The sequence below is a fragment of the Microplitis mediator genome, chromosome 5, assembly GCF_029852145.1.
Source record: "Microplitis mediator isolate UGA2020A chromosome 5, iyMicMedi2.1, whole genome shotgun sequence".
In the NCBI taxonomy this organism is placed as follows: domain Eukaryota; kingdom Metazoa; phylum Arthropoda; class Insecta; order Hymenoptera; family Braconidae; genus Microplitis; species Microplitis mediator.
In genome coordinates, this window is record NC_079973.1 from 11,921,952 (window position 1) to 11,946,687 (window position 24,736).

Sequence of the window (24,736 nt, forward strand, 5' to 3'; positions counted from 1 at the left end):
ACATTACTGTACTTATTACGAATCTGAGATTATTCCTGTGGCTGCAACAGGATTGATCTTGTAGTTGTAACAGGAATATCCTGTTGCAGGCACAGGTTATTCCTGTTGCAGCCACAAACTCATGCTACAGGAACGTTCCTGCTGCAGCAACAATTCGTTTTTTCTATGTAGTAAGTCATTTTTTTTATAATTAATATTTTAATAAAAATTAAATAAAATGTCACCCACTCCGCCTCCACTCTGAATAAACTCCGCAAATTTTTTACAGCGTATAAGCTATTCAAGTGGCTGATCATTAGTTTTGATTGGTTTCACAGAAATAGTGGCAGAAAAACCTCCCGCTCCTTTTGATTCATTGGAAACAAACGTCAGATCAATTTTTCTCGTCAAAGCAGTTATTTCTAAACGGTCTTTTTTACCACAGTAACTTCTACCAACTGACACATTCTCATGTCTACCCTGTCGTACTTCCAAAAAATCATTGTTACAACCAGTACTTTCTTCAAGTTCAAAGTAATCAAATTTAATTACTATAAAATGCCTGTATGGAGCCTCTATATTCCAATGACAATATTTATTAGGTTCGTATGAATCTGGATAATTTGGTGATTCTAAGTAATAAGTATCATTACTTTCTAAATTAATATTGCCACCGCAAATAGCCTCGTATTTCAATATAAATCCCAAGTGATGATTTTCATAACGAGTCCTGGCATATGTTACCGATACAAAATTACTAGCCGTTACAACAACTGTTTTGTCTTTACCACATATCCTAGCTAAACGAAATGTACTTTTAATAATAAAAGATATCGTTCATATCATTAAGATTTGATAGTTTACCTAAGACAGAACTATTTGCCTGGTGGCCATCTTTTATTTCCACATACTCCACTGTACAATTCGGAGTCTCTTGAGTATCCCATGATGTTAGTGTGACCTTTATTCGTTCACCTTCCGCAGCTCTGATTGTCCATTTGCATTTATCCGAAACTTTTGGTGAATCATCTGGATGTATTGGCGGGATAATCATATAGTGAGGCTCAAAAAATGACCCACCATGTGCTACAAGCCCGATGTACCAATTATTGATATGTAAACAAGCAATGAATAATTAAAAATGACAAGATTTTAAGAAATACGTAGTATTGAAATTACAAACCAAAACAATTATACAGCAACGTTGCAGCAGTAATGTCACCGGTACTTAGGACATTCCTCTGACCAATATCTGGTGTCCTCCCATTTATTTGACGTGTTGGTTCAATTGTACTACGAAAGTTACTCTTTGCAAAAGCAAATCTCGGGTAATGCATTATGGAATTATAATCATAAGGCAGACCCAACGTATTTGTAGATTCTAGTGGCAATTTATCAAATTTATGTTCAGTTCCTGTTGATATTTAAAATTCATCATAATTTATGACGTCTGTTGGAATAACGTATTATGTATTGGAAGTTATTATTATCAATAGAACCTTCTTCAACATCATCTAGGAAAACCTCAATATACTGATCGCGATCGTAACGTTGATGCTCATGGTGAAGCCCGATAGCGTGTCCCAATTCATGTACAATAGTACCGAAATTGCTGCATTGGTTAGCTATACTTATTGGTTGTCGTCCATTTCCGCTTTTACCAACAAAAGAACAGCATCTGATAAATAATTTAAACAACAATTTTGGTTTCAACAGAAAACAAATTGTTAAATTAATAAAAATCCATTGTTTTCTTTGTTAAATTACTCAAATTTTGATATATTAAAGACAGGATTATTTTCCGCCACGCTATCGGTCAGACATTATCCCGCTTCGTCTGGCTCCAGGTATGCGAATTTCCAGTATTAATTAATGTAACGGGACCAAAGTCCACCTCCGTTTTACGGGAGGCCGTTGCCTCGCCTATTTCAGGCATGGGGGAGAGCGGGACAAGGAGGCCCCCTGAAATTTTGATCAAAAAAAAAATTTTTTTTTGTCTAATTACTGTAAATTCGATACATTGACGCATTTTTAGCCTTACGCTTGACACGTGGGGCAAAATGGACCAGCCAAAAATTTTGAAAAAACGATTTTTTCATATTTTTTTTAATTAAAAAAAAAATTAATGCACGAAAAGATTGGAACCCGACTGGTTACTGTTCTGCACCTGAGTCAGTAGGGTGCTGGAAAAAAATGCTCGATTGTGGTGCAGCACCACACTGATTACTGTGCGGGACCTGACTGAGTGACATGCGCACACGACTTAGTCAGGTCCCGCACAATAGTCAGTGTGGTGCTGCACCACAATCGAGCATTTTTTTCCAGCACCCTACTGACTCAGGTGCAGAACAGTAACCAGTCGGGTTCCAATCTTTCCGTGTATATTTCCACATTTTAAGCCCTACACATAACACCTGGGGAAAATGGACCAGCTGGAAATCCCTGATTAAAAAAAATAATTAAAAATGATTTCATACGTTAAATGTCCGTAAGAGACAGGATTAGAAATGATTTGAAGGATTAAGAAGTATTTAAAATGATTGAAAAACAAATCATTTTAAATACTTTTTAATCAGTTTTTTTAATCAGGGATTCTAAAAAAATGATTTTTTTATATTTTCTGGCTGATTTTCTTTGTCTAGGGGAAATTTGGTCATTAAAAATATTCAAAAATTACAATTTCTTTTTAGTTGATGCATTTTTGAAATACAGTAAAGTTATCAATGGTCTAAAAAATTAAAACTCACGTTTCTTGAGTTAAAAATAATAACAAAAAAGAAATATAGAATTTTTGTTTTTAAATAATAAGTATTAATTAATCTAATCGTAGGAGAACGATTTATTACACTTTAAAAAAATTTGTTTGAGTCATATAAAAGTAAAAATAGTTTTTAAGGAAAAGAAATACATTCTTAATGATGAAAACAATTAAAAAAAAAAAAAAAAAAAAACAAAATTATTATTTTTTGGAGAGGGGCCTCTCGTCCCCAAAAAACATTTTTTTATTCATTTAGGCAAATTGTCTACAAACTTGTTCAAAATAAGACAAAAGTAAAGTGATCTGATGGTTGAAAGCCACAAAAAGTAATAACTGGCTTAGAGGGTCACTCTAACCCAGTTTCCACTACACGTGCCTATTTTCAGTATCAATGCCGATAATTCGAAAAATATCATGCGTGGTACGAATGAAAAACGAATTCACAATTTACTATCAAACTGTCAGTGGTTAACAGCTAACATAACACTTACCCGCATTTTAGTTTAGTGAAAACTATATAATTTTCATGAATCCCTTCAATTCTTTTAACAAAATGAATACAAGTCGATTGTTCCCAGTGTCTCATTGCTTGTTTAAATAATCTGCGTTGGTCTCCACTAAATCTATCTTCGATTTTATACGGAATAATACCGTCATCCCATAGAAATTGTTTTTCTCCAACAACCAATGACCTTCGGGTTCTATGAACCCTTCGTACTGATTCAAAATTATTTGTCCAATTGAACTCATTCTTTACTAACTTGTAATCTCGTGTGATTAGATATGAGTTTACCGTTGTTACTACAAAATATAGTACTTGAATAACGATAAAAACGTGCGGCATTTTCATCTTCGATGATACTAAACGCATTAATTGTAAACAATAATTTGTAAATGTGATTTTTTATTATTGGCTTTACACCTACTAAATTTTAAAACAATGAGTTGCGTTTCATCTTCGATTTTAAAATATTTAACTGCCACAGTATACGGCACTTACCACATTTAGGTTAATACTCATTAGTGATAAGAAAAAAAATGATATCATTAAAAAAAAAGTGATTAACAATAACTGATAAAAATTCACTTTTTGAGTTTTTAACATCACTTTTATATGATTGTTTGGATTAATTTCAGTCTTTTCTAAAGAGTTTTTAAAAATTTTACTATATATATTCAACCAACTGTTAGAAAATTTTCCTCAGGAGAAAAATGAATTTTTTTGAAACCTAAAAAAATTTGAATTGTTATTAAACAAAACTTTGATTTCATAATGGGATTTATTTGAAGTAAAAAAAAATTTGGTTGATGAAATTACAGGCGGGAATCGTCAAAAATTTAAAATATCGCGTTTTTTAATTATATCTATATATTTGACTTTGAGCAGTGGATCCATTGAAATATAAAATTATAAATTAGCGACCAGTTATTATGATCGTATTTAAAGATTAAAAACTTTTATTTCTCTTAAATGTTACAACAGTTGATTGGCTTCAGATATTCAGAAGTACTCAAGTAGACAAATTGTTATTAATAGATATTGCATATATAGCGGCAGAAAAACCTCTCGCTCCTTTCGATCCATTGGATACAAACGTCAGATCAATTATTCTCGCCAAAGCAGTTATTTCTAAACGATCCTTTTTACCGCAGTAACTTCTACCATTTGACACATTCTTATGTCTACCCTCTCGTACTTCCAAAAAATCGTTGTTACAACCAGTACTTTCTTCAAGTTCAAAGTAATCAAATTTAATTACTATATAATGCTTGTAAGGAGCCTCTATATTCCAATGACAATATTTATTCGGTTCGTATGACTCTGGATAATATGGTGATTCTAAGTAATAAGTATAATTACTTTCTAAATTAATATCACCGCCGCAGATAGCCTCGTATTTCAATATGAATCCCAGGTGATGATTTTCATAACGAGTCCTGGCATATGTTACCGATACAAAATTACTAGCCGTTACAACAACTGTTTTGTCTTTACCACATATCCGAGCTAAACGAAATGTACTTTTAATAATAACAGATATCGCTCATATCATTGAGATTAGATAGTTTACCTAAGACAGGATTATTTGCCTGGTAGCCATTTTTTATTTCTACATACTCCACTGTACAATTGGGAGTCTCTTGAATATCCCATGATGTTAGTGTGACCTTTATTCGTTCACCTTCCGCAGCTCTGATGGTCCATTTGCATTTATCGGAAACTCTTGGTGAATCATCTGGATGTATTGGCGGGATAATCATATAGTGAGGCTCAAAAAATGACCCACCATGTGCTAAAAGACCGATATACCAATTAGTAATATGTAAATAAGCAATGAATAATTAAAAATGACAAGATTTTGAGAAATACGTAGGGTTTATATTACAAACCAGAACAATTATACAGCAACTTTGCAGCAGTAATGTCACCGGTACTCAGAGCATTCCTCTGACCAATACCTGGTGTCCTCCCATTTATTTGACGTGTTGGTTCAATCGTACTACGAAACCTACTCTTTGCTAAAGCAAATCTCGGGTAATGCATTATAGAATTATAATCATAAGGTAGACCCAACGTATTTGTATATCCTTGTGGCAATTTATCAAATTCATGTTCACTACCTGTTGATATTTAAATTTCATCGTAATTTATAAAGTCTGTTAAAATAACATATTATGTTTTAGAAGTTATTATCATCAATAGAACCTCTTGGAACATCATCTAGGAAAACGTCAATATACTGATCGCGATCGTAACGTTGATGCTCGTGGTAAAACCCGATAGCGTGTCCCAATTCATGTATAATAGTACCGAAATTGCTGCATTGGTTAGCTATACTTATTGGTTGTTGTCCATTCCCGCTTTTACCAACAGAAGAACAGCATCTAATAAATAATTTGAACAATAATTTGAGTTTCAACAGAAAACCAATTGTAAAATTTATAAAAATTCATTGTTTCCATTGTTAAATCATTCAAATATATAAATATGAAAGACAGGATAATTTTTCGCCACGCTATCGGTCAGAAATCATCCTGCTCCGCCTGGCTCCAGGTATGCAAATTTCCAGTATTTATTAATGTAACGGAACCGAAGTCCACCTCCAATTTACGGGAGGCCGTCGCCTCGCCTATTTCAGGCATGGGGGAGACCGGGACAAGGAGGCCCCCCTGAAATGTTGATCAAAAAAAAATTTTTTTTTTGTCCAATTACTATAAATTCGATACATTGGCGCATTTTTAGCCCTACGCATGACACGTGGGGTAAAATGGACCAGCCAAAAATTTTGAGTGACATGCGCACACGACTTAGTCAGGTCCCGCACATTAATCAGTATGGTGCTGCACCACAATCGAGCATTTTTTTCCAGCACCCTACTGACTCAGGTGCAGAACAGTAACTAGTCGGGTTCCAATCTTTCCGTGTATATTTCCACATTTTAAGACCTACACATAACACCTGGGGAAAATGGACCAGCTGGAAATTCTGAAAAAATTAAGATTTCATATTTTTTGGCTGATTCTCTTTGTCTGGGGGAAATTCGGTCATTAACAATATTTAAAAATAAAATTTTTTTTTTAGTTGATACATTCTTGAAATAAAGTAAAATTATGAATAGTCTAAAAAATTAAAAATCACGTTTTTTGGGTTAAAAATAATAACACAAAATAAGTATAGAATTTTTTTTTTAAATAATAATTATTGTTATATTTGGCTTGTCGTATATTTAAAGGGGCCTCTAAGCCGCACTCGCTGCAAAGTGCAGCGTTAACAATTTTAGGGATAGCAACTTCGGCCAACACCTCGTTTTACGTCGTCAACGATTCCTCCGATCAGGGAATTACACTTGGCTGTATTCTTAATTCATCCAATTATATATTCTAAATTATTCCCTCCAGAACCGCGAACCGAGGTGATAAAAACAACGAACACCAAGGCGCGGCAGCCTATTACGCTTGAGAAGTTAATGTATCTTCCTTGCTGGCCCGCGTGAGTTCTCAATAGTGTTACGTTTAGGCAACCCTCTTTTTCTATTTTCTATTTCTCTTAAACCGATTAGTTGATATTCGTTAAATAAATCTAAACAGTCAAGTTACTACAAAATTTCACGGGAAGATCGTCTCGATGTTGCACTCGAGGAGGCGTGGCAAGTTGCTTGTTACCGTTAAATTTCAATTCAAAATTGTCTTCTTAAAATTATATTTTCTTTTCCAAAAATCACCACACAGGAAGTACCGCTCGCGTAAAACACGAGGAGGCGTAGGTGATTTTTAGAATAATTGTTGAGTGTATAAACAGCGATTTTCGTCCGAGTAAATTGCTGGAGTCGGAGATTCAGACCGAACTCATATGAGCTAAAGACTCAACAAATTCAAAGTGTAAATCTATACGGAGAAAATTTTATGGTAAAAGTTACCATCAAGTTATAGTACAATTTTTAAACTGAATTATATGATTGATAATATCATTTAAATTATTTAATAAACAATCTGAATGGTAGTGTTTACCATCTGTATGGTAAAGTTTACAATTATTTATGGTAACCAGAAATTATAACTGTTATTATCTTAAATAAATACTGCTATGATAAAAAATCGTAATTCTTAATAACCTGATGGTAATGGTTACTATCAGCCAAAATAATGATGACCATCTAAGCTAATAAAAAATTAAAATATAAACGTTATAGTCTGACGCTTGTCTATGTGTAATTTGATGAACTAGGGAAGTGATTAATTTCACACACACACACACGCACACACACACACACACACACACATGCATGCATATATCTACGCACGTGCTCATGCACGCACACATGTACATGAATACGGGGTCGCACACTCACCCGCACACATGCGCACACTTACCGCCATACACCTGCACACATGCGCACACTTACCCCCACACCTGCACACATGCGCACACTTACCCCCACACCCGCACACATGCGTACACTTACCGCCATACACCTGCACACATGCGCACATTTACCTCCACACCCGCACACATGCGCACACTTACCCCTATACACCTGCACACATGCGCACACTTACCTCCATACACCTGCACCCATGTGCACACTTACCCGCACACAATGCGCACACTCGCCCGCGAACATGCACACACACACGTGCACACGGGTGCGCACACACCCGCGCGACCACATGTAAACACACGCGCGAGCGCACTCATGCACACACACGCGCGAGCACACACACATTCTTAGTTAAGAATTTTTACAACTCTGAATGGTAACAGTTACCATCTTCTAATTTGTAACAATTATAATTTTTAATAATTACAATTAGCATCTTCGATAGTAACCGTTACCATCATCAATTGTAACTGTTATCATTTTCAATTATAATACTGATCATTATAACCACTGAAAAATGTTATTACCATTTTAGATGGTTAAAATTACAATTTTTGTATAGTAGATACAATAATTAATTTCTCTCCGTGTGTAAGTTAAGTTAACGGTTAAGTGTAAATTTCAGAGATTTAAGTGAAAAAAAAGAACCTTAGTGTTAAGAACAATTTAACACCGTGTGAACTGAGTACGGCGAGCCCATAGGGCTAATATTGAATAAACAATTATCATTGGGGAAAATCTGCATATTAGATTATTTCTAATGTTAAGAACCGCATCCCTTCTTCCCAACCCAAATCATCTTTCGATCAGGGATCAACAGAAGCCGTCCACGGAGGTTCGCAGTCTAAAGACAGCATAGACCAACTTGCAAGTAAGCAGCGAACAACGAAAAGTAGGAGAAAATTACCAATTTCTCTAACATATAAAATCCAAATTCTGCATCGAATACACAGAGAAGCCCCTGCGGGGTTTATCGTTCGAGTTCTCACAATAAAAATAAAACCTAGAGCTATTCCTCTAGGAAAATCACCCTGTTTGCCCACTGCCTCCCGCTTGAGGCCCACGCGACCATTTCCAATAATTGATTATAATTAATTAATTAAATCTGGAAATAACATTATTAATTAATCTAATCATGGGGGAACGATTTATTACACCTTGAAAAATTTTTTTTGAGTCATACAATAGTAAGAATAGTTTTCGAGAAAAAGAAATAGGGGAGGGTGGGGCAGAGCGGCCCCCCTAAGCCAATTATTATTTTTTGTGGCTTTCAACCATAAGATCACTTTACTTTTGTCCTATTTCGAACAAATTTATGGAAATTTTGCCAAAATTCTGAAAAAAATTTTTTTTTTTTTGTGGGGCGAGCGGCCCCCCTCCAAAAAGTGATAAAAAAAATTTTTTTTTTCGTTTTTTTTTTTTTAAATTGTTTTCTCCATTAAGAATGTATTTCTTTCTCTTGACAACTATTTTTGGTTTTATATTACTCGAAAAAAATTTTTTAAAGCGTAAAAAATCGTTCATTCTCGATTACCTTAATTACTAATTGTTATTTAATAAAAAAAAAAATCAATTCTATAATTTTACTTTATTTCAAAAATTTATCAACTAAAAAAAAAAATTTAATTTTTATAAATTTTTAGTGACCAAATTTGCCTCTTACATAGAGAAACGGCCGAAAAAAATGAAAAAATAATTTTTTCGGAAGTTTCAGCTGGTCCATTTTGCCCCAGGTGTTATGCGTAGGGCTAGAAATGTGGAATTATAATAATTTTTTTTTAATTTGACGATAAAAATATGAAAAAATCACTTTTTCAAAATTTTGGGCTTGTCCATTTTGCCCCAAATGTCATGCGTAGGGGTAAAAATGCGCAAACATATCGGATTTATAGTAATTAGGCGAAAAAAAAAAAATTTTTTTTTTGATCAAAATTTCAGGGGGGCCGCTCTGCCCCATGGGGGCCGCTCTGCCCCACCCTCCCCTACATTCTTAATGATGAAAACAATTTGAAAAAAAAATAAAAAATAAATAAAATTATTATTTTTTGGAGAGGGGCCTCCTCACCCGAAAAAAAAAATATTAAGATAAGTCAAAATGACTACAAATTTGTTCAAACTATCAGTGGTTAAAGGCTAACATAACACTTACCCGCATTCTAATTCAGTGAAAACTATATAATTTTCATGAATCCCTTCAATTCTTTTAACAAAATGAACACATGTCGATCGTTCCCAGTGTCTCATTGCTTGTTTAAATAGTCTGCGTTGATCTCCACTAAATATGCTTTTGATTTCATACGGAATAATACCATCATTCCATAGAAATTGTCTTCTCCCAACAGCCAATGACCTTCGGGTTCTATGAACCCTTCGTATTGGTTCAAAATTATTTGTCCCATTAAACTCATTATTTATTAACTTGTGATCACGTAAAATTAGATGTGGTTTTACTGTTGTTACTATAAAATATAGTACTTGAATAACAATAAAAACGTGCGGTAATTTCATCTTCGATGATACTAAACGAAATAATTATAAACAATAATTTGTAACTATGATTTTTTATTATTGGCTTTACACCTACTAAATTTTAAAACATTGATTTTTGTTTCATCTTCGATTTTAAAATATTTAACTGCCACAGTATACGACACTTACCACATTTAGGTTAATACTCATTAACGATAAGAAAAAAAAAATGATATCATTAAAAAAATAAATTGATTAACAATAACTGATAAAAATTCACTTGTTGAGTTTTTAACATCACTTCTATATGACTGTTTGTATAAATTTTAGTCTTTTCTAAAGATTTTTTAAAAGTTTTCTATATACACTGGTCACAGAAATTAAGGGATAGAAAGAAAATCCGAAATTTTTAGGTGATTTTCAACATGCTGTAACTCAGTGAAAAATGGTCGTATAAGAAAATTAAAAAAAGCAAATTGTAGCCTCAAGTTTCTAGTTTTAAGATCTGGACCTCAAAATTTTTTATCATGTACGGTTCCGGAGTAATCATAAGAAAACCAACGAAAAAAAAATTTTCAAAATTTATGCTGGTCTTTCAATACCTCTATGGGCGACATTAAATTTTTTTTCTCCGCCGGCATTACCGTTACCCAAACTGTGTGTTTGTTAAGTTGACATTTAAAGCAGATGGAGTTACAGCAGTAAAAATCGTCGATTTTCTTAGCGGGAAGTTAAAAAATTTGGTTGATCAAATTACAGGCGGGAATCATCAAAAATTAAAAATAGCGCGTTTCTTAATTATGTCTATATAATAGACTTTGAGCAGTGAATCCATTAAAATATAAAACTATAAATTAGTGATTAGTTAATATGATTGTATTCAAAGATTAAACACTTTTATTTTTCTTAAATGTTACAATACAGTTGATTGACTTCTAATATTCAGAAGAACTCAAGGAGACAAACTGTTATTAATAGATATTGCAGATATAGCGGCAGAAAAACCTCCCGCTTCTTTCGATTCATTGGTAACAAACGTCAGATCAATTCTTCTCCCCGAAGCAGCTATTTCTAAACGGTCTTTTTTACCGCAGTAACTTCTACCAACTGACACATTCTTATGTCTACCCTCTTGTACTTCAAAAAAATCATTGTTACAACCAGAACTTTCTTCAAGTTCAAAGTAATCAAATTTAATTACTATATAATGCTTGTAAGGAGCCTTTATATTCCAATGACAATATTTATTCGGTCCGTATGGCTCTGGATAATTTGGAGATTCTAAGTAATAAGTATCATTACTTTCTAAATTAATATCGCCGCCGCAAATAGCTTCGTATTTCAATATAAATCCCAGGTGATAATTTTCATAACGAGTCCTGGCATATGTTATCGATACAAAATTACTAGCCGTTACAACAACTGTTTTGTCTTTACCACATATCCGAGCTAAACGAAATGTAATTTCAATAATAGCAGATATCGTTCATATCATTAAGATTCGATAGTTTACCTAAGACAGGATTATTTGCCTGGTAGCCATTTTTTATTTCCACATACTCCACTGTACAATTGGGAGTCTCTTGAATATCCCATGATGTTAGTGTGACCTTTATTCGTTCACCTTCCGCAGCTCTGATTGTCCATTTGCATTTATCCGAAACTCTTGGTGAATCATCTGGATGTATTGGCGAGATAATCATATAGTGAGGCTCAAAAAATGACCCACCATGTGCTACAAACCCGATGTACCAATTATTAATATGTAAATGAGCAATGAATAATTAAAAATAACAAGATTTAAAGAAATACGTAGTGTTTAAATTACAAACCAGAACAATTATACAGCAACTTTGCAGCAGTAATGTCACCGGTACTAAGGGCATTCCTCTGACCAATATCTGGTGTCCTCCCATTTACTTGACGTGTTGGTTCAATCGTACTACGAAAGTCACTCTTCGCAAAACCAAATCTCGGGTAATGCATTATGGAATAATAATCATAAGGTAGACCCAACGTATTTGTAGATTGTAGTGACAATTTCTCAAATTTATGTTCAGTTCCTGTTGATATTTAAAATCCATCGTAGTTTATAAAGTCTATTAAAATAACATATTATGTTTTAGAAGTTATTATTATGAATAGAACCTTCTTCAACATAATCTAGGAAAACTTCAATATACTGATCGCGATCGTAACGTTGATGCTCGTGGTAAAACCCGATAGCGTGTCCCAATTCATGTACAATAGTACCAAAAACGCTGCATTCGTCATCTATACTTATTGGTTGGGGCCCATACCCGCTTTTACCAATAGAAGAACAGCATCTGATAAATAATTTAAACAAAAATTTGGGTTTCAACAGAAAACAAATTGTTAAATTAATAAAAATCCATTGTTTTCTTTGTTAAATGACTTAAATTTTCATATATTAAAGACAGGATAATTTTCCGCCACGATATGGTCAGAAATCATCCTGCTTCGTCTGGCTCCAGGTATGCGGATTTCCAATATTAATTAATGTTACAGAACCGAAGTCCACCTCCGTTTTACGGGAGGCCGTTGCCTCGCCTGTTTCAGGCATGGGGGAGACCGGGACAAGGAGGCCCCCCTAAAATTTTGTTCAAAAAAAATTTTTTCTTGTCTAATTACTACAACAACGCATGACATGTGGGGCAAAATGGACCAGCCGACAATTTTGAAAATGCGATTTTTTCATATTTTTTTTAATTAAAAAAAAAATTAATGCACGGAAAGATTGGAACCCGACTGGTTACTGGTCTGCTCCTGACTCAGTACGGTGCTGGAAAAAAATGCTCGATCGTGGTGCAGCGCCACACTGACTACTGTGCAGGACCTGACTAAGTCATGTGCGCATGTCGCTCAGTCAGGTCCCGCACAGTAATCAGTGTGGCGCTGCACCACAATCGAGCATTTTTTTCCAGCATCGTACTGACTCGGGTGCAGACCAGTAACTAGTCGGGTTCCAATCTTTCCGTGTATATTTCCACATTTTGTCCTACACATATTACCTGGGGGAAATGGACCAGCCGGAAATTCTGAAAAAATGATTTTTTCGTATTTTCTGGCTGATTTTCTTTGTCTGGGGAAAATTTGGTCATTAATAATATCCATAAATTACAATTTTCTTTTTAGTTAATAAAAAATTGAAAATCACGTTTTTGAGGTTACAAATAATAACAAAAAAGAAATATAGAATTTTTTTTTTAAATAATAATTATTAATTACTCTAATCGTGGGGGAGCGATTTATCACACCTTAAAAATTTTTTTCTGACTCATATAAAAGTAAAAATAGTTTGCAAGGAATAGAAATTCATTCTTAATAAAGAAAAAAATTACAAAAAAAAATTACAAAAAAAGTTATTACGCTGAAAAAAAAAATCGCTAGCTGCAAGCGATTTTTTCGCTAGCTGCTAACGATTTTTTCACTAGTAGCTAGTACGGTGTAGGTAGAGGAACCTGGGGCACGAAGGCCACTCTCAAAAATTTGGTAAAAATTTAATTTTTTATTTTCAAGATATTTTAGGTTGATCTGCGATATGTGGGGCACAATGGATCACTAGAAAAAAAAAGTGTAACGAAACAAATTTTTTTTTCCTGGTCACGACGGCCCCCGCCCCAGAAAAAGCATATTAAAAAAATTTTTTTGGGGGCCCTCGTCCCTAGGTTCTCCTACCTACACCGTACTAGCTACTAGCGAAAAAATCGTTAGCAGCTAGCGAGAAAACTGCTTACAGCTAACGATTTTTAATCGCTAGCTGCTAAAGGAAATAATCGCTAGCAGCTAGCAATTATTTTTTTCAGTGTATTTTTTGGAGAGGGGCCTCCTCACCCGAAAAAGAAAAATTTTTTTTTCATTTTGGTAAAATGTCTACAAATTTGTTCAAAATAAGACAAAAGTAAAGCTATCTGATGGTTAAAAGTCACAAAAAGTAATGACCAAGTTGAGGGGCCACTCTGCCCCGGTTTCCCCTACACGTGCCATTTTTCAGTATCAATGCCGAAAATTTGAAAAATATAATGCGTGGTACGGATAAAAAACGAAATCACAATTTACTATCAAACTGTCAGTGGTTAACAGCTAACATAACACTTACCCGCATGTTAATTTAGTGAAAACTATATAATTTTCATGAATCCCTTCAATTCTTTTAACAAAATGAATACAAGTCGATTGTTCCCAGTGTCTCATTGCTTGTTTAAATAATCTGCGTTGATCTCCACTAAATATATCTTCGATTTCATACGGAATAATACCGTCATCCCATAGAAAATGTCTTCCTCCAATAGCCAATGTCCTTCGGGTTCTATGAACCCTTCGTACTGGTTCAAAATTATTTGTCCCATTAAACTCATTATTTATTAACTTGTGATCTCGTAAAATTAGATGTGGTTTTACTGTTGTTACTATAAAATATAGTACTTGAATAACAATAAAAACGTGCGGTAATTTCATCTTCAATGATACTAAACGAAATAATTATAAACAATAATTTGTAAATATGATTTTTTATTATTGGCTTTACACCTACTAAATTTTAAAACAATGATTCGCGTTTTATCTTCGATTTTAAAATATTTAACTGCCACAGTATACGACACTTACCACATTTAGGTTAATACTCATTAACGATAAGAAAAAAAAATGATATCATTAAAAAAAAAATTGATTCACAATCACTGAAAAAAATTCACTTGTTGAGTTTTTAACATCACTTTTATATGATTGTTTGGATGAATTTTAGTCTTGTCTAAAGAATTTAAAAAATTTTTCTATTTATATTTAACCGACTGTTAGAAAATTTGGCTCAGGAATAGAATGAATTTTTTTAAACCCTAAAAAATTTGAATTGTTATTAAACAAAACTTTGATTTCATAATAGGATTTATTTGAAGTGAAAAAAAATTTGGTTAATAAAATTATAGGCGTGAATCGTCAAAAATTAAAAACAGCGCGATTTTTAATTATATCTATGTATTACACTGTAAAAAAATCGCGGAGTGAATGCGGAGTGAATGAATTTTTAATTATTCACTCCCCTCGGAGTGAAATTCATTCCGCAGGGGAGTTTTCGCGGAGTAGATAATTTTTTATTAATTTAATCTCTCCGGAGTGAAATTCACTCCGAGGAGTTATGTGAATATTATTAATAAAAAATAACTCCACTAAATAAAATCGAAGTAAAAACTCGCGTATTACATAATTGATCAGTTGATACGCACACACATATTTAGACACTCACGCGCACTCGCACACACACGCGCGCACACATTTGCACACACACACATTTGTACACATACGCACACATTTGCACACACACGCACACACTTGCACACACGCACACATTTGCACACACGCGGACATTTGCACTCACACACACACACATTTACATACACGCGGACACACACGCAGATATTTGCACACATTCGCACACACGCACACAAACACCTGCACAATTGTTTAGCAGTTTAATATAAATTAATAGAAATTTATTTAAGTATTAAAACTCCGGAACTCCGAGTGGTGGAGTTAATGCGGAGTGAATTCGGATTCAATTTCACTCCGAATCACTCCGGATTTTTTACAGTGTTGACTTTGTTCAGTAGATCCATTAAAATATAAAATTATAAACTAGTGACTAGTTATTATGATCGTATTTAAAGATTAAAATATTTATTTCTCTTCAATGTTACAATACAGTTGATTGGCTTTAAAGATTCAAAAGAACTCAAGTGGATTAATTGTTATTGATACACTGTAAAAAATAAGGTACTGACATCAAACTCCCTAAGAGTTTGACAAATTTCATCTTCAGTGAAACCAAATTCGTTTGAACCAACGAAAACTAGGTTGTCTCAAGAAAATCATTTTTATTGAATGAAAATCTCTACTCGATTATGAGAAATTGCTTAAGCGTTTATGTTAAAAGTTTTTAAGTTTGACCGTAATTAAAGTAAAATTTGATTGAATAGTAAAATATATTTTAATTAAATTTTGGATGTACTTGATTTAAAAATAAAAACTTGTTAACGCAAACTCTTCAATTTTTAGAAATTTAACTGAAACTCTTGAAACGTTTAATTTGACAACTTCACTTGTTTCAATGAAACAAAAGTAGTTTCCTATAATACCGAACGTGTCGTGTCAACCGACAAGTTTCTTGGGGAGAGAATCCGACGAGGTTGTTGGAGTAATTTGACGCACTCACATGAAAACTGAAAAATATTCGACAAGAATATAAATGTATTCGTTACAAAATATTGAATTATATTTGACTGAAAGTCTTTATATTATCGATTAAATAGAAAACTTTATTTATAAAAAGAGTCACATATTTATCTCGTTTAGATCAATGTATAAGCAATTGACTGTATATATCCATTCAATATGAAAACAAAGTACTAGAAGCACAACTAAACTAAAAATTTCCTACAGGTTCCGTAGCGTAGCGGTAAAGCGTCTGACTCTCATGCGTAGGGTACTGGATTCGAATCCTCCGGATACCAATTCTACGATTATTTAATTTTTCACTAAAAACTGAGAATGTCAGAATTATTTGTAAAGTGTTAATATAAATAATGTAATAATAATAATAATAATTATATAATGTAATTGTCCCAATACTTGATAAAAAAAAAAATAAATAAATAAATAAATCATAATAACAATAAAAGTAAAATCAAAAATAAAAAAAATGCAAAAAAAAAAATTTTTTTTAAATTAATTATTGATGAAATAATTAAAGGCAATATTCACTTGGTTCAGATTACTTTTTTTTTTGGATCAATGCAATACAGCAATTTGAAATAATTCGATTTTTTATTGAATCAATTGCAAGGAGAGTTTCTACGGACCTAAAAAAATATTACCTTTAACACTAAAATTCATTTGCTTTAATAAAATTATGACTTAACTGAAAATTCTTCATACCTTCAATGACCTAACAAATTACTTTGAGTGAAATTTTTGATTATTTGATGTAAAACGAAAATCATTATTGTATCAACAGCATTCATGACTTAAACTAATTCCTATTTTTCTTTAAATGAAAAAAGCTATTGAGTTATATCGAATACTATAGAGTTAGTTCAAACGAATCGGGACCTTGCCTCAAGAAACTCTCAGTTGGAGCAAAATATACTGTCAAACGTAGAGGGCGGTAGACTCAATCGCTTGACGCGCTTGGCTGTATCCAAACGCACGGAGTACTTGAGCCAAACGAATCTGGTTTGACGTCAGGAATCTTTTTTTACAGTGTAGATATTGCAGAAATAGCGGCAGAAAAACCTCCCGCTTCTTGCGATTCATTGGAAATAAACGTTAGATCAATTCTTCTCCCCGAAGCAGCTATTTCTAAACGGTCTTTCTTACCACAGTAACTTCTACCAACTGACACATTCTCATGTCTACCCTCTCGTACTTCAAAAAAATCATTGTTACAACCAGAACTTTCTTCAAGTTCAAAGTAATCAAATTTGATTACTATAAAATGCTTGTAGGATGCCTCTATAGTCCAATGACAATTTTTATTCGGTTCGTATGACTCTGGATAATTTGGTGATTCTAAGTAATAAGTATCATTACTTTTTAAATTAATATCTCCGCCGCAAATAGCCTCGTATTTCAATATAAATCCCAGGTGATAATTTTCATAACGAGTCCTGGCATATGTTACCGATACAAAATTACTAGCCGTTACAATAACTGTTTTGTCTTCACCACATATGCGAGCTAAAAAAAATGTACTTTCAATAATAGCAGATATCGTTCATATCATTAAGATTCGATAGTTTACCTAAAACAGGATTATTTGCCTGGTAGCCATTTTTTATTTCCACATACTCCACTGTACAGTTGGGAGTCTCTTGAATATCCCATGATGTTAGTGTGACCTTTATTCGTTCACCTTCCGCAGCTCTGATTGTCCATTTGCATTTATCGGAAACTTTTGGTGAATCATCTGGATGTATTGGCGGGATAATCATATAGTGAGGCTCAAAAAATGACCCACCATGTGCTAAAAGCCCGATATACCAATTATTAATATGTAAATAAGCAATGAATAATTAAAAATGACAAGATTTTAAAAAATACGTAGTCTTTAAATTACAAACCAGAACAATTATACAGCAACTTTGCAGCAGTAATGTCACCGGTACTCAGGGCATTCATCTGACCAATATCCGGTGTCCTCCCATTTATTTGACGTTTTGGTTCAATCGTACTACGAAAGTCACTCTTCGCAAAACCAAATCTCGGGTAATGCATTATAGAATTATAATCATAAGGTAGACCCAACGTATTTGTAGATTCTAGTGGCAATTTATCAAATTTATGTTCACTACCTGTTGATATTTAAATTTCATCGTAATTTATAAAGTCTGTTAAAATAACATATTATGTTTTAGAAGTTATTATTATAAACAGAACCTTCTTGAATATTATCTAGGAAAACCTCAATATACTGATCGCGATCGTGACGTGTATGCTCGTGGTGAAACCCGATAGCGTGTCCTAATTCATGTAAAATAATACCGAAATTGCTGCATTGGTTGATTATGCTTATTGGTTGGGGTCCATACCCGCTCTTACCAACAGGAGAACAGCATCTGATAAATAATTTGAACAATAATTTGGGTTTCTACAGAAAACAAATTGTTAAATTCCTAAAAATCCATTGTTCTATTTGTTAAATTACTTAAATTTTTATATATAAAAGACAGGATAAGTTTCCGCCACGCTATCGGTCAGAAATTATCCTGCTTCGTCTAGTTCCAGTTATGCGTGGTACGGAGAAAACACGATTTCACAATTTACTATCATATTGTCCGTGGTTAACAGCTAACATAACACTTACCCGCATGTTAATTTAGTGAAAACTATATAATTTTTATGAATTCCTCTAATTCTTTTAACAAAATGAATACAAGTCGATTGTTCCCAGTGTCTCATTGCTTGTTTAAATAATCTGCGTTGGTCTCCACTAAATCTATCTTCGATTTTATACGGAATAATACCGTCATCCCATAGAAATTGTTTTTCCCCAACAGCCAATGACCTTCGGGTTCTATGAATCCTTCGTACTGGTTCAAAATTATTTGTCCAATTGAACTCATTTTTTACTAACTTGTGATCTTGTAATATTAGATGTGAGTTTACTGTTGTTACTATAAAATATGGTACTTGAATAACGATAAAAACGTGCGGTAATTTCATCTTCGATGATACTAAACGAAATAATTTGTAACTATGATTTTTTATTATTGGCTTTACACCTACTTAATTTTAAAACAGTGAGTTGCGCTTCATCTCCGATTTTAAAATTTTTAACTGCCACAGTATACGACACTTATCACATTGAGGTTCATACTCATTAACGATAAGAAAAAAAAATGATATCATTAAACAAAAAATTGATTGTTAATAACTGATAAAAATTCACTTGTTGAGTTTTTAACATCACTTTTATATGATTGTTTGGATGAATTTTAGTCTTTTCTAAAGATTTTAAAAAATTTTTCTATTTATATGTAACCGACTGTTAGAAAATTTGGCTCAGGAATTCATTATTCTTTTAAACCCTAAAATAATTTGAATTAGTATTAAACAAAACTTTGATTTCATAATGGGATTTATTTGAAGTAAAAAAATTTGGTTGATGAAATTACAGGTGGGAATCATGAAAAATTAAAAATAGCACTATAACAGGGCTAAGCTGCTACTTTGGTTGTCCTTATCTAAGGGCGCCACTGGAAGTAATAACGGCTTCCTAGAACCGGATCTTAGATCGTCAGGGTCGTTGTAAAAATTGATTCGTACGAGAAGGAAGAGGAAGGATAATTTATAATAAATAAATTTATTTCACTTTTAACAATTTTAACCTTTATTTATTTAAACCTTATAAGCTTATTACCTTATTAAACCTAACGTCAACTACCTTCGATGATTTTTAAACAATAATTAATAAAGCTAACTACCTTTGGCTATAAACACACACACACACTCACACTGAGTCCCCTGGACTATAATACACACACGCAACTTTTCTTAAACTGCATTTCTACGCGGTCACCAAGACCCTCTACGTGGCTAAAACTTAAAGCTATTTCCCGCGCGGTCCCCTGGACCTTCTACGTGATTATACTTATTCAATTATTACCAATTTCAATAACGACACTTTCTACACTCACACACTTTACAATATAAAATTCCATTATAGCTATTTTCTGTTTTGAACTAATTCCCATATGATTAATTACCACATTTAAAATCACTCTCAATTTAATAATAACTAATTTCTTATAAATATTAACCTTCCTTCATCAGCAATTTTGTTAAGCCGGTTTTAGGATTTATTCTATTTTACCGCTTAGCATTTCATTCACCGACTCTATATCCAATACTCAAATTCGAACACGTTTTACTTCACAACACATTCAACGTTTATATTTTATTAATTGATTTTTATTTAAATTTATTTAACTTAATTATAATCAATTTACCCTATTATTAATGACTAGATAATTTTGACTAGAGCGCAATTGCTTGTCCAGCGAATGCTTTACACAACTTGCCTGGAAAATTTCAGAAGAATTTTCCGGCGATGCTTTACACAACCTGCCTGGAAATAACAAAGCTAATGACTGTTGAATCCGGTTTCAATTAATTATTTACACGTTAATAGACACGACAATACTTCGCGGACACGACGGTTAATAATGTGTTTTATTAATAAATATTCCTAGTCCATATAAATATTATATTAGAAATACTTAATACGATTTACGTCGATTCCTTTCCCGTCGGTTGGCCAGTATTAGTTGTCCTGGTCCGTGTATTGTCACGTGGTTACTTGGTCCTCCCGGTTCTAACTTTTGGCGTCTACATGGTTGCCTGATCTTACTGAAATTGTCCCTGGGTGCACCCGGGTCGAAAAATTTGATCTGATTTTAGTCTAACTGGACTGTATTTGGACTACTTGGTCTGTTATTGAACTTCTGTAGAAATTTTAATCTGTTTTTGATCTACCCGGACTGAAATGTTTGATCTGATTTTAGTCTAATTGGATTATTTAATCTGTTTTTGATCTTTTATAAAAATTTAAAGCTGTTTTGAAAAACAATTGAGTTACGAGCAGACTAAATTAGATTAATTTGTAAACTTTGAAAAATTTTAGTTCTAAAAATTTGCAAGGACAAAACTAGATTAAATCATGGAATTATAAAATTTTCATTTATGGGCAAGATTTATAAAAAAAAAAATTAAGTTGCAGAATTGACTATGTTTTGTTTACTATTTATATAGTGTCTTTTGTTTAAAAATGTCGGCAGTTAACGAAAATTTGCCATCTTAATTTTTAGTTGTCTGCATTGAATATTTATATCATTGAATAAAAGTGATAAAACAACTCCTAAAATATCAAGGATTTTTTCTTATTTACTGGATAAAATTGAAAATATTTTGGCATAAGAAAACATCAAAATTCTTGTGCTATGGAGAAAAATGTTGGCTCGAAATCTACCAATTTTTATTATGCTGTCGACCAAACTTGAAACAGAAAGTTAAGTATCCAAAAAATTACTATGCTCTTATAAAAAATTATTATGCTGCATCAAAATTATTATAATGTATAGAAGTAATTGATATTGAAGCTTATCGATAAATCATTTTTTGTAAGAGCACAATAATTTTTTGGATGCTTTACTTCCTGTTTCAAGTTTGGTCGACAGCATAATGAAAATTGGTAGGTTTCGAGCCAACATTTTTCTCCGTGTGACATCATATTACGGAAGCGCATTAGCATGTTTCAAATAGCAAGAAATTTAAAATAAATTTATAAATCTAGATTATTATTATTATTATTTATATTTATAAAAAGTCCTGTTTTTGTCCTTAAAAACAACTGAACACAGACTGATAATTATAATAAAAAAGTCTGTTTTTAGTCTAAACCCGATTTAAAACAGACCAAATATCGTATGAAAATAAGTCTGATATTGGCCTGGATAATGACTAGTACGGTCAAAAACAGATTAAATTCCTATATAAAATAAATACGATTTATAAACTTGAATTGAAGGAAAAATATTTGAATTTATCATTATATTTTAAAACAGATCTCATATTTTGACCCGGGTGAGTCTGAGTGGTTACCCAGTCCTACCGACTCTATGTTGAACGTCTGATCAGTCCAGTCATTCCGATCACCAAAGTTCTTTTTCGCTATTGTCTTGTAGTTTTATTAATTCTGCTCGATTATTTTCGGCAATGATCGGAACACTCCTCCCTTAATTGATTATGATTGGGCCTAGCGTGAAAGTATTTTCAATTAGCGCGCCCGGCGACAAGCCGAAAAACTTAATCGAACGCTAGTTTGGGGCCGCAGATAGGTCAGGTGACCATCAATGACAGATCACGATTTTGGTCGAGAAAGTAACCCGATTTACCCCGTTACACTGCGTTTCTTAATTATATCTATTTATAAGACTTTAAGTAGATCCATCGAAATATAAAATTATAAATTAGTGACTAATTATTATGATCGTATTCAAAGATAAAAAACTTTTATTTCTCTTAAATGTTACAAAACAGTTGATTGGCTTCAAATATTCAGAAGCACTCAAGGAGACAAATCATTATTGATAGATATTGCAGAAATAGCGGCAGAAAAACCTCCCGCTTCTTTCGATCCATTGGATATAAACGTCAGATCAATTTTTCTCGTCAGAGCAGTTATTTCTAAACGGTCTTTTTTACCGCAGTAACTTCTACCATCTGACACATTTTCACGTCTACCTTCTCGTACTTCCAAAAAATCATTGTTACAACCAGTACTTTCTTCAAGTTCAAAGTAATCAAATTTAATTACTATATAATGCTTGTAAGGAGCCTCTATATTCCAATGGCAATATTTATTCGGTCCGTATGACTCTGGATAATTTGGTGATTCTAAGTAATAAGTATCATTACTTTTTAAATTAATATCACCACCGCAAATAGCCTCGTATTTCAATATGAATCCCAGGTGATGATTTTCATAACGAGTCCTGGCATATGTTACCGATACAAAATTACTAGCCGTTACAATAACTGTTTTGTCTTCACCACATATGCGAGCTAAACAAAATGTACTTTCAATAATAGCAGATATCGTTCATATCATTAAGATTCGATAGTTTAGCTAAGACAGGATTATTTGCCTGGTAGCCATTTTTTATTTCCACATACTCCACTGTACAGTTGGGAGTCTCTTGAATATCCCATGATGTTAGTGTGACCTTTATTCGTTCACCTTCCGCAGCTCTGATTGTCCATTTGCATTTATCGGAAACTTTTGGTGAATCATCTGGATGTATTGGCGGGATAATCATATAGTGAGGCTCAAAAAATGACCCACCATGTGCTAAAAGCCCGATATACCAATAAGTAATATGTAAATAAGCAATGAATAATTAAAAACGACAAGATTTTTAGAGATACGTAGTGTTTAAATTACAAACCAGAACAATTATACAGCAACTTTGCAGCAGTAATGTCACTGGTACTCAGGGCATTCATCTGACCAATATCCGGTGTCCTCCCATTTATTTGACGTGTTGGTTCAATCGTACTACGAAAGTCACTCTTCGCAAAACCAAATCTCGGGTAATGCATTATAGAATTATAATCATAAGGTAGACCCAACGTATTTGTAGATTCTAGTGGCAATTTATCAAATCTATGTTTACTACCTGTTGATATTTAAATTTCATCGTAATTTATAAAGGCTGTTAAAATAACATATTATGTTTAAGAAGTTATTATCATCAATAGAACCTTCTTGAACATTATCCAGGAGAACCTCAATATACTGATCGCGATCGTAACGTAGATGCTCGTGGTGAAACCCGATAGCGTGTCCCAATTCATGTAAAATAACACCGAAATTGTTGCATTTGTTGATTATGCTTATTGGTTGGGGTCCATACCAGCTTTTACCAACAGTAGAACAGCATCTGATAAATAATTTAAACAATAATTTTAGTTTCAACAGAAAACAAATTGTTAAATTAATAAAAATCCATTGTTTTCTTTGTTAAATTACTCAAATTGTTATATATAAAAGACAGGATGATTTTCCGCCACGCTATCGGTCAGAAATCGTCCTGATTCGTCTGGCTCCAGGTATGGAAAGTTCCAGTAATCATTAATGTAACAGGACTGAAGTCCACCTCCGTTTTACGGGAGGCCGTTGCCCGAGTCGAAAAGTTTCAGCATTACTTCAAACTGAATAAACTGCTAACAAACAGTAGAAAAAAATAAAAAATGGCTATTTAAAATACATTTAAAAATGAGTCTGAACTGAGACTGAAAGGTCGTCATATTTCACTTTTCAGGACCATCAGGCTGAAATTAAGCTTGAAAATAAAATCAATTAGTCAGGCTATTTAGTTTAACAAAAGCGTCAAATCAGGCTCTTCAGGTCAAAAATATGCTTAATTATAGCGGTGTGATCAGCTTTAAATCAGTGCAGAATTAAGGTTCTTCAGGTCAAAATTATGCTCTATAATGACAGTGTAGCAGTTTCAATTCAAGTCTAAATTTTGTCAAATAGCAGTTTATTCAGTTCGAAAATAAGCTCATAAGT

General features: G+C 33.1%; 5 protein-coding genes across 5 annotated transcripts; all 5 read right to left on the reverse strand.

Moving 5' to 3' along the window:
* Positions 1–276: 276 nt before the first annotated feature.
* Positions 277–2,372, reverse strand: LOC130668832 (dorsal-ventral patterning protein tolloid-like). Its single transcript, XM_057471319.1, has 5 exons — positions 2,317–2,372; positions 1,443–1,657; positions 1,163–1,393; positions 844–1,065; positions 277–779 (listed from the first exon to the last, which is right to left on the reverse strand). The coding sequence occupies exons 1-5, from the start codon at positions 2,370–2,372 to the stop codon at positions 277–279; spliced, it is 1,227 nt and encodes a 408-aa protein (XP_057327302.1).
* Positions 2,373–4,201: 1,829 nt separating this feature from the next.
* LOC130667934 (dorsal-ventral patterning protein tolloid-like) lies at positions 4,202–10,230 on the reverse strand. The gene is made up of 5 exons (XM_057469872.1): positions 9,767–10,230; positions 5,445–5,623; positions 5,129–5,359; positions 4,810–5,031; positions 4,202–4,745 (listed from the first exon to the last, which is right to left on the reverse strand). The coding sequence occupies exons 1-5, from the start codon at positions 10,123–10,125 to the stop codon at positions 4,249–4,251; spliced, it is 1,488 nt and encodes a 495-aa protein (XP_057325855.1). The 5' UTR covers positions 10,126–10,230; the 3' UTR covers positions 4,202–4,248.
* An 808-nt stretch (positions 10,231–11,038) lies between these two features.
* LOC130668836 (protein tolkin-like) lies at positions 11,039–14,670 on the reverse strand. Its single transcript, XM_057471325.1, has 5 exons — positions 14,207–14,670; positions 12,235–12,413; positions 11,919–12,149; positions 11,600–11,821; positions 11,039–11,535 (listed from the first exon to the last, which is right to left on the reverse strand). The coding sequence occupies exons 1-5, from the start codon at positions 14,563–14,565 to the stop codon at positions 11,039–11,041; spliced, it is 1,488 nt and encodes a 495-aa protein (XP_057327308.1). The 5' UTR covers positions 14,566–14,670.
* Positions 14,671–15,768: 1,098 nt separating this feature from the next.
* LOC130667935 (dorsal-ventral patterning protein tolloid-like) lies at positions 15,769–19,431 on the reverse strand. Its single transcript, XM_057469873.1, has 5 exons — positions 18,968–19,431; positions 18,541–18,719; positions 18,225–18,455; positions 17,906–18,127; positions 15,769–17,841 (listed from the first exon to the last, which is right to left on the reverse strand). The coding sequence occupies exons 1-5, from the start codon at positions 19,324–19,326 to the stop codon at positions 17,360–17,362; spliced, it is 1,473 nt and encodes a 490-aa protein (XP_057325856.1). The 5' UTR covers positions 19,327–19,431; the 3' UTR covers positions 15,769–17,359.
* A 3,298-nt stretch (positions 19,432–22,729) lies between these two features.
* LOC130668837 (dorsal-ventral patterning protein tolloid-like) lies at positions 22,730–24,366 on the reverse strand. The gene is made up of 5 exons (XM_057471327.1): positions 24,332–24,366; positions 23,926–24,104; positions 23,610–23,840; positions 23,348–23,512; positions 22,730–23,226 (listed from the first exon to the last, which is right to left on the reverse strand). The coding sequence occupies exons 1-5, from the start codon at positions 24,364–24,366 to the stop codon at positions 22,730–22,732; spliced, it is 1,107 nt and encodes a 368-aa protein (XP_057327310.1).
* Positions 24,367–24,736: the final 370 nt, after the last annotated feature.

Bases quoted from the DNA above. Each gene is read 5' to 3' on its own strand.
- LOC130668836 (XM_057471325.1), bottom strand. From the start codon at position 14,565: ATGAAATTACCGCACGTTTTTATTGTTATTCAAGTACTATATTTTATA. The intron at 11,822-11,918 runs GTTTGTAATTTA...TCGGGTTTGTAG, and splicing joins GTTGCTGTATAATTGTTCTG to CACATGGTGGGTCATTTTTT. The intron at 11,536-11,599 runs GTAAACTATCGA...CATTTCGTTTAG, and splicing joins GGCAAATAATCCTGTCTTAG to CTCGGATATGTGGTAAAGAC.
- LOC130668837 (XM_057471327.1), bottom strand. From the start codon at position 24,366: ATGCTGAAACTTTTCGACTCGGGCAACGGCCTCCC. The intron at 24,105-24,331 runs GTAAAACGGAGG...ATTATTTATCAG, and splicing joins GACTCGGGCAACGGCCTCCC to ATGCTGTTCTACTGTTGGTA. The intron at 23,227-23,347 runs GTACAGTGGAGT...CATTTTGTTTAG, and splicing joins TATTCAAGAGACTCCCAACT to CTCGCATATGTGGTGAAGAC.
- LOC130667935 (XM_057469873.1), bottom strand. From the start codon at position 19,326: ATGAAATTACCGCACGTTTTTATCGTTATTCAAGTACCATATTTTATA. The intron at 18,720-18,967 runs GTAAGTGTTATG...ATTATTTATCAG, and splicing joins TTCACTAAATTAACATGCGG to ATGCTGTTCTCCTGTTGGTA. The intron at 17,842-17,905 runs GTAAACTATCGA...CATTTTTTTTAG, and splicing joins GGCAAATAATCCTGTTTTAG to CTCGCATATGTGGTGAAGAC.
- LOC130667934 (XM_057469872.1), bottom strand. From the start codon at position 10,125: ATGAAATTACCGCACGTTTTTATTGTTATTCAAGTACTATATTTTATA. The intron at 5,624-9,766 runs GTAAGTGTTATG...ATTATTTATTAG, and splicing joins TTCACTGAATTAGAATGCGG to ATGCTGTTCTTCTGTTGGTA. The intron at 4,746-4,809 runs GTAAACTATCTA...CATTTCGTTTAG, and splicing joins GGCAAATAATCCTGTCTTAG to CTCGGATATGTGGTAAAGAC.
- LOC130668832 (XM_057471319.1), bottom strand. From the start codon at position 2,372: ATGTGGAAATATACACGGAAAGATTGGAACCCGACTGGTTACTGTTCT. The intron at 1,394-1,442 runs GTTATTCCAACA...AAATATCAACAG, and splicing joins TAACTTCCAATACATAATAC to GAACTGAACATAAATTTGAT. The intron at 780-843 runs GTAAACTATCAA...CATTTCGTTTAG, and splicing joins GGCAAATAGTTCTGTCTTAG to CTAGGATATGTGGTAAAGAC.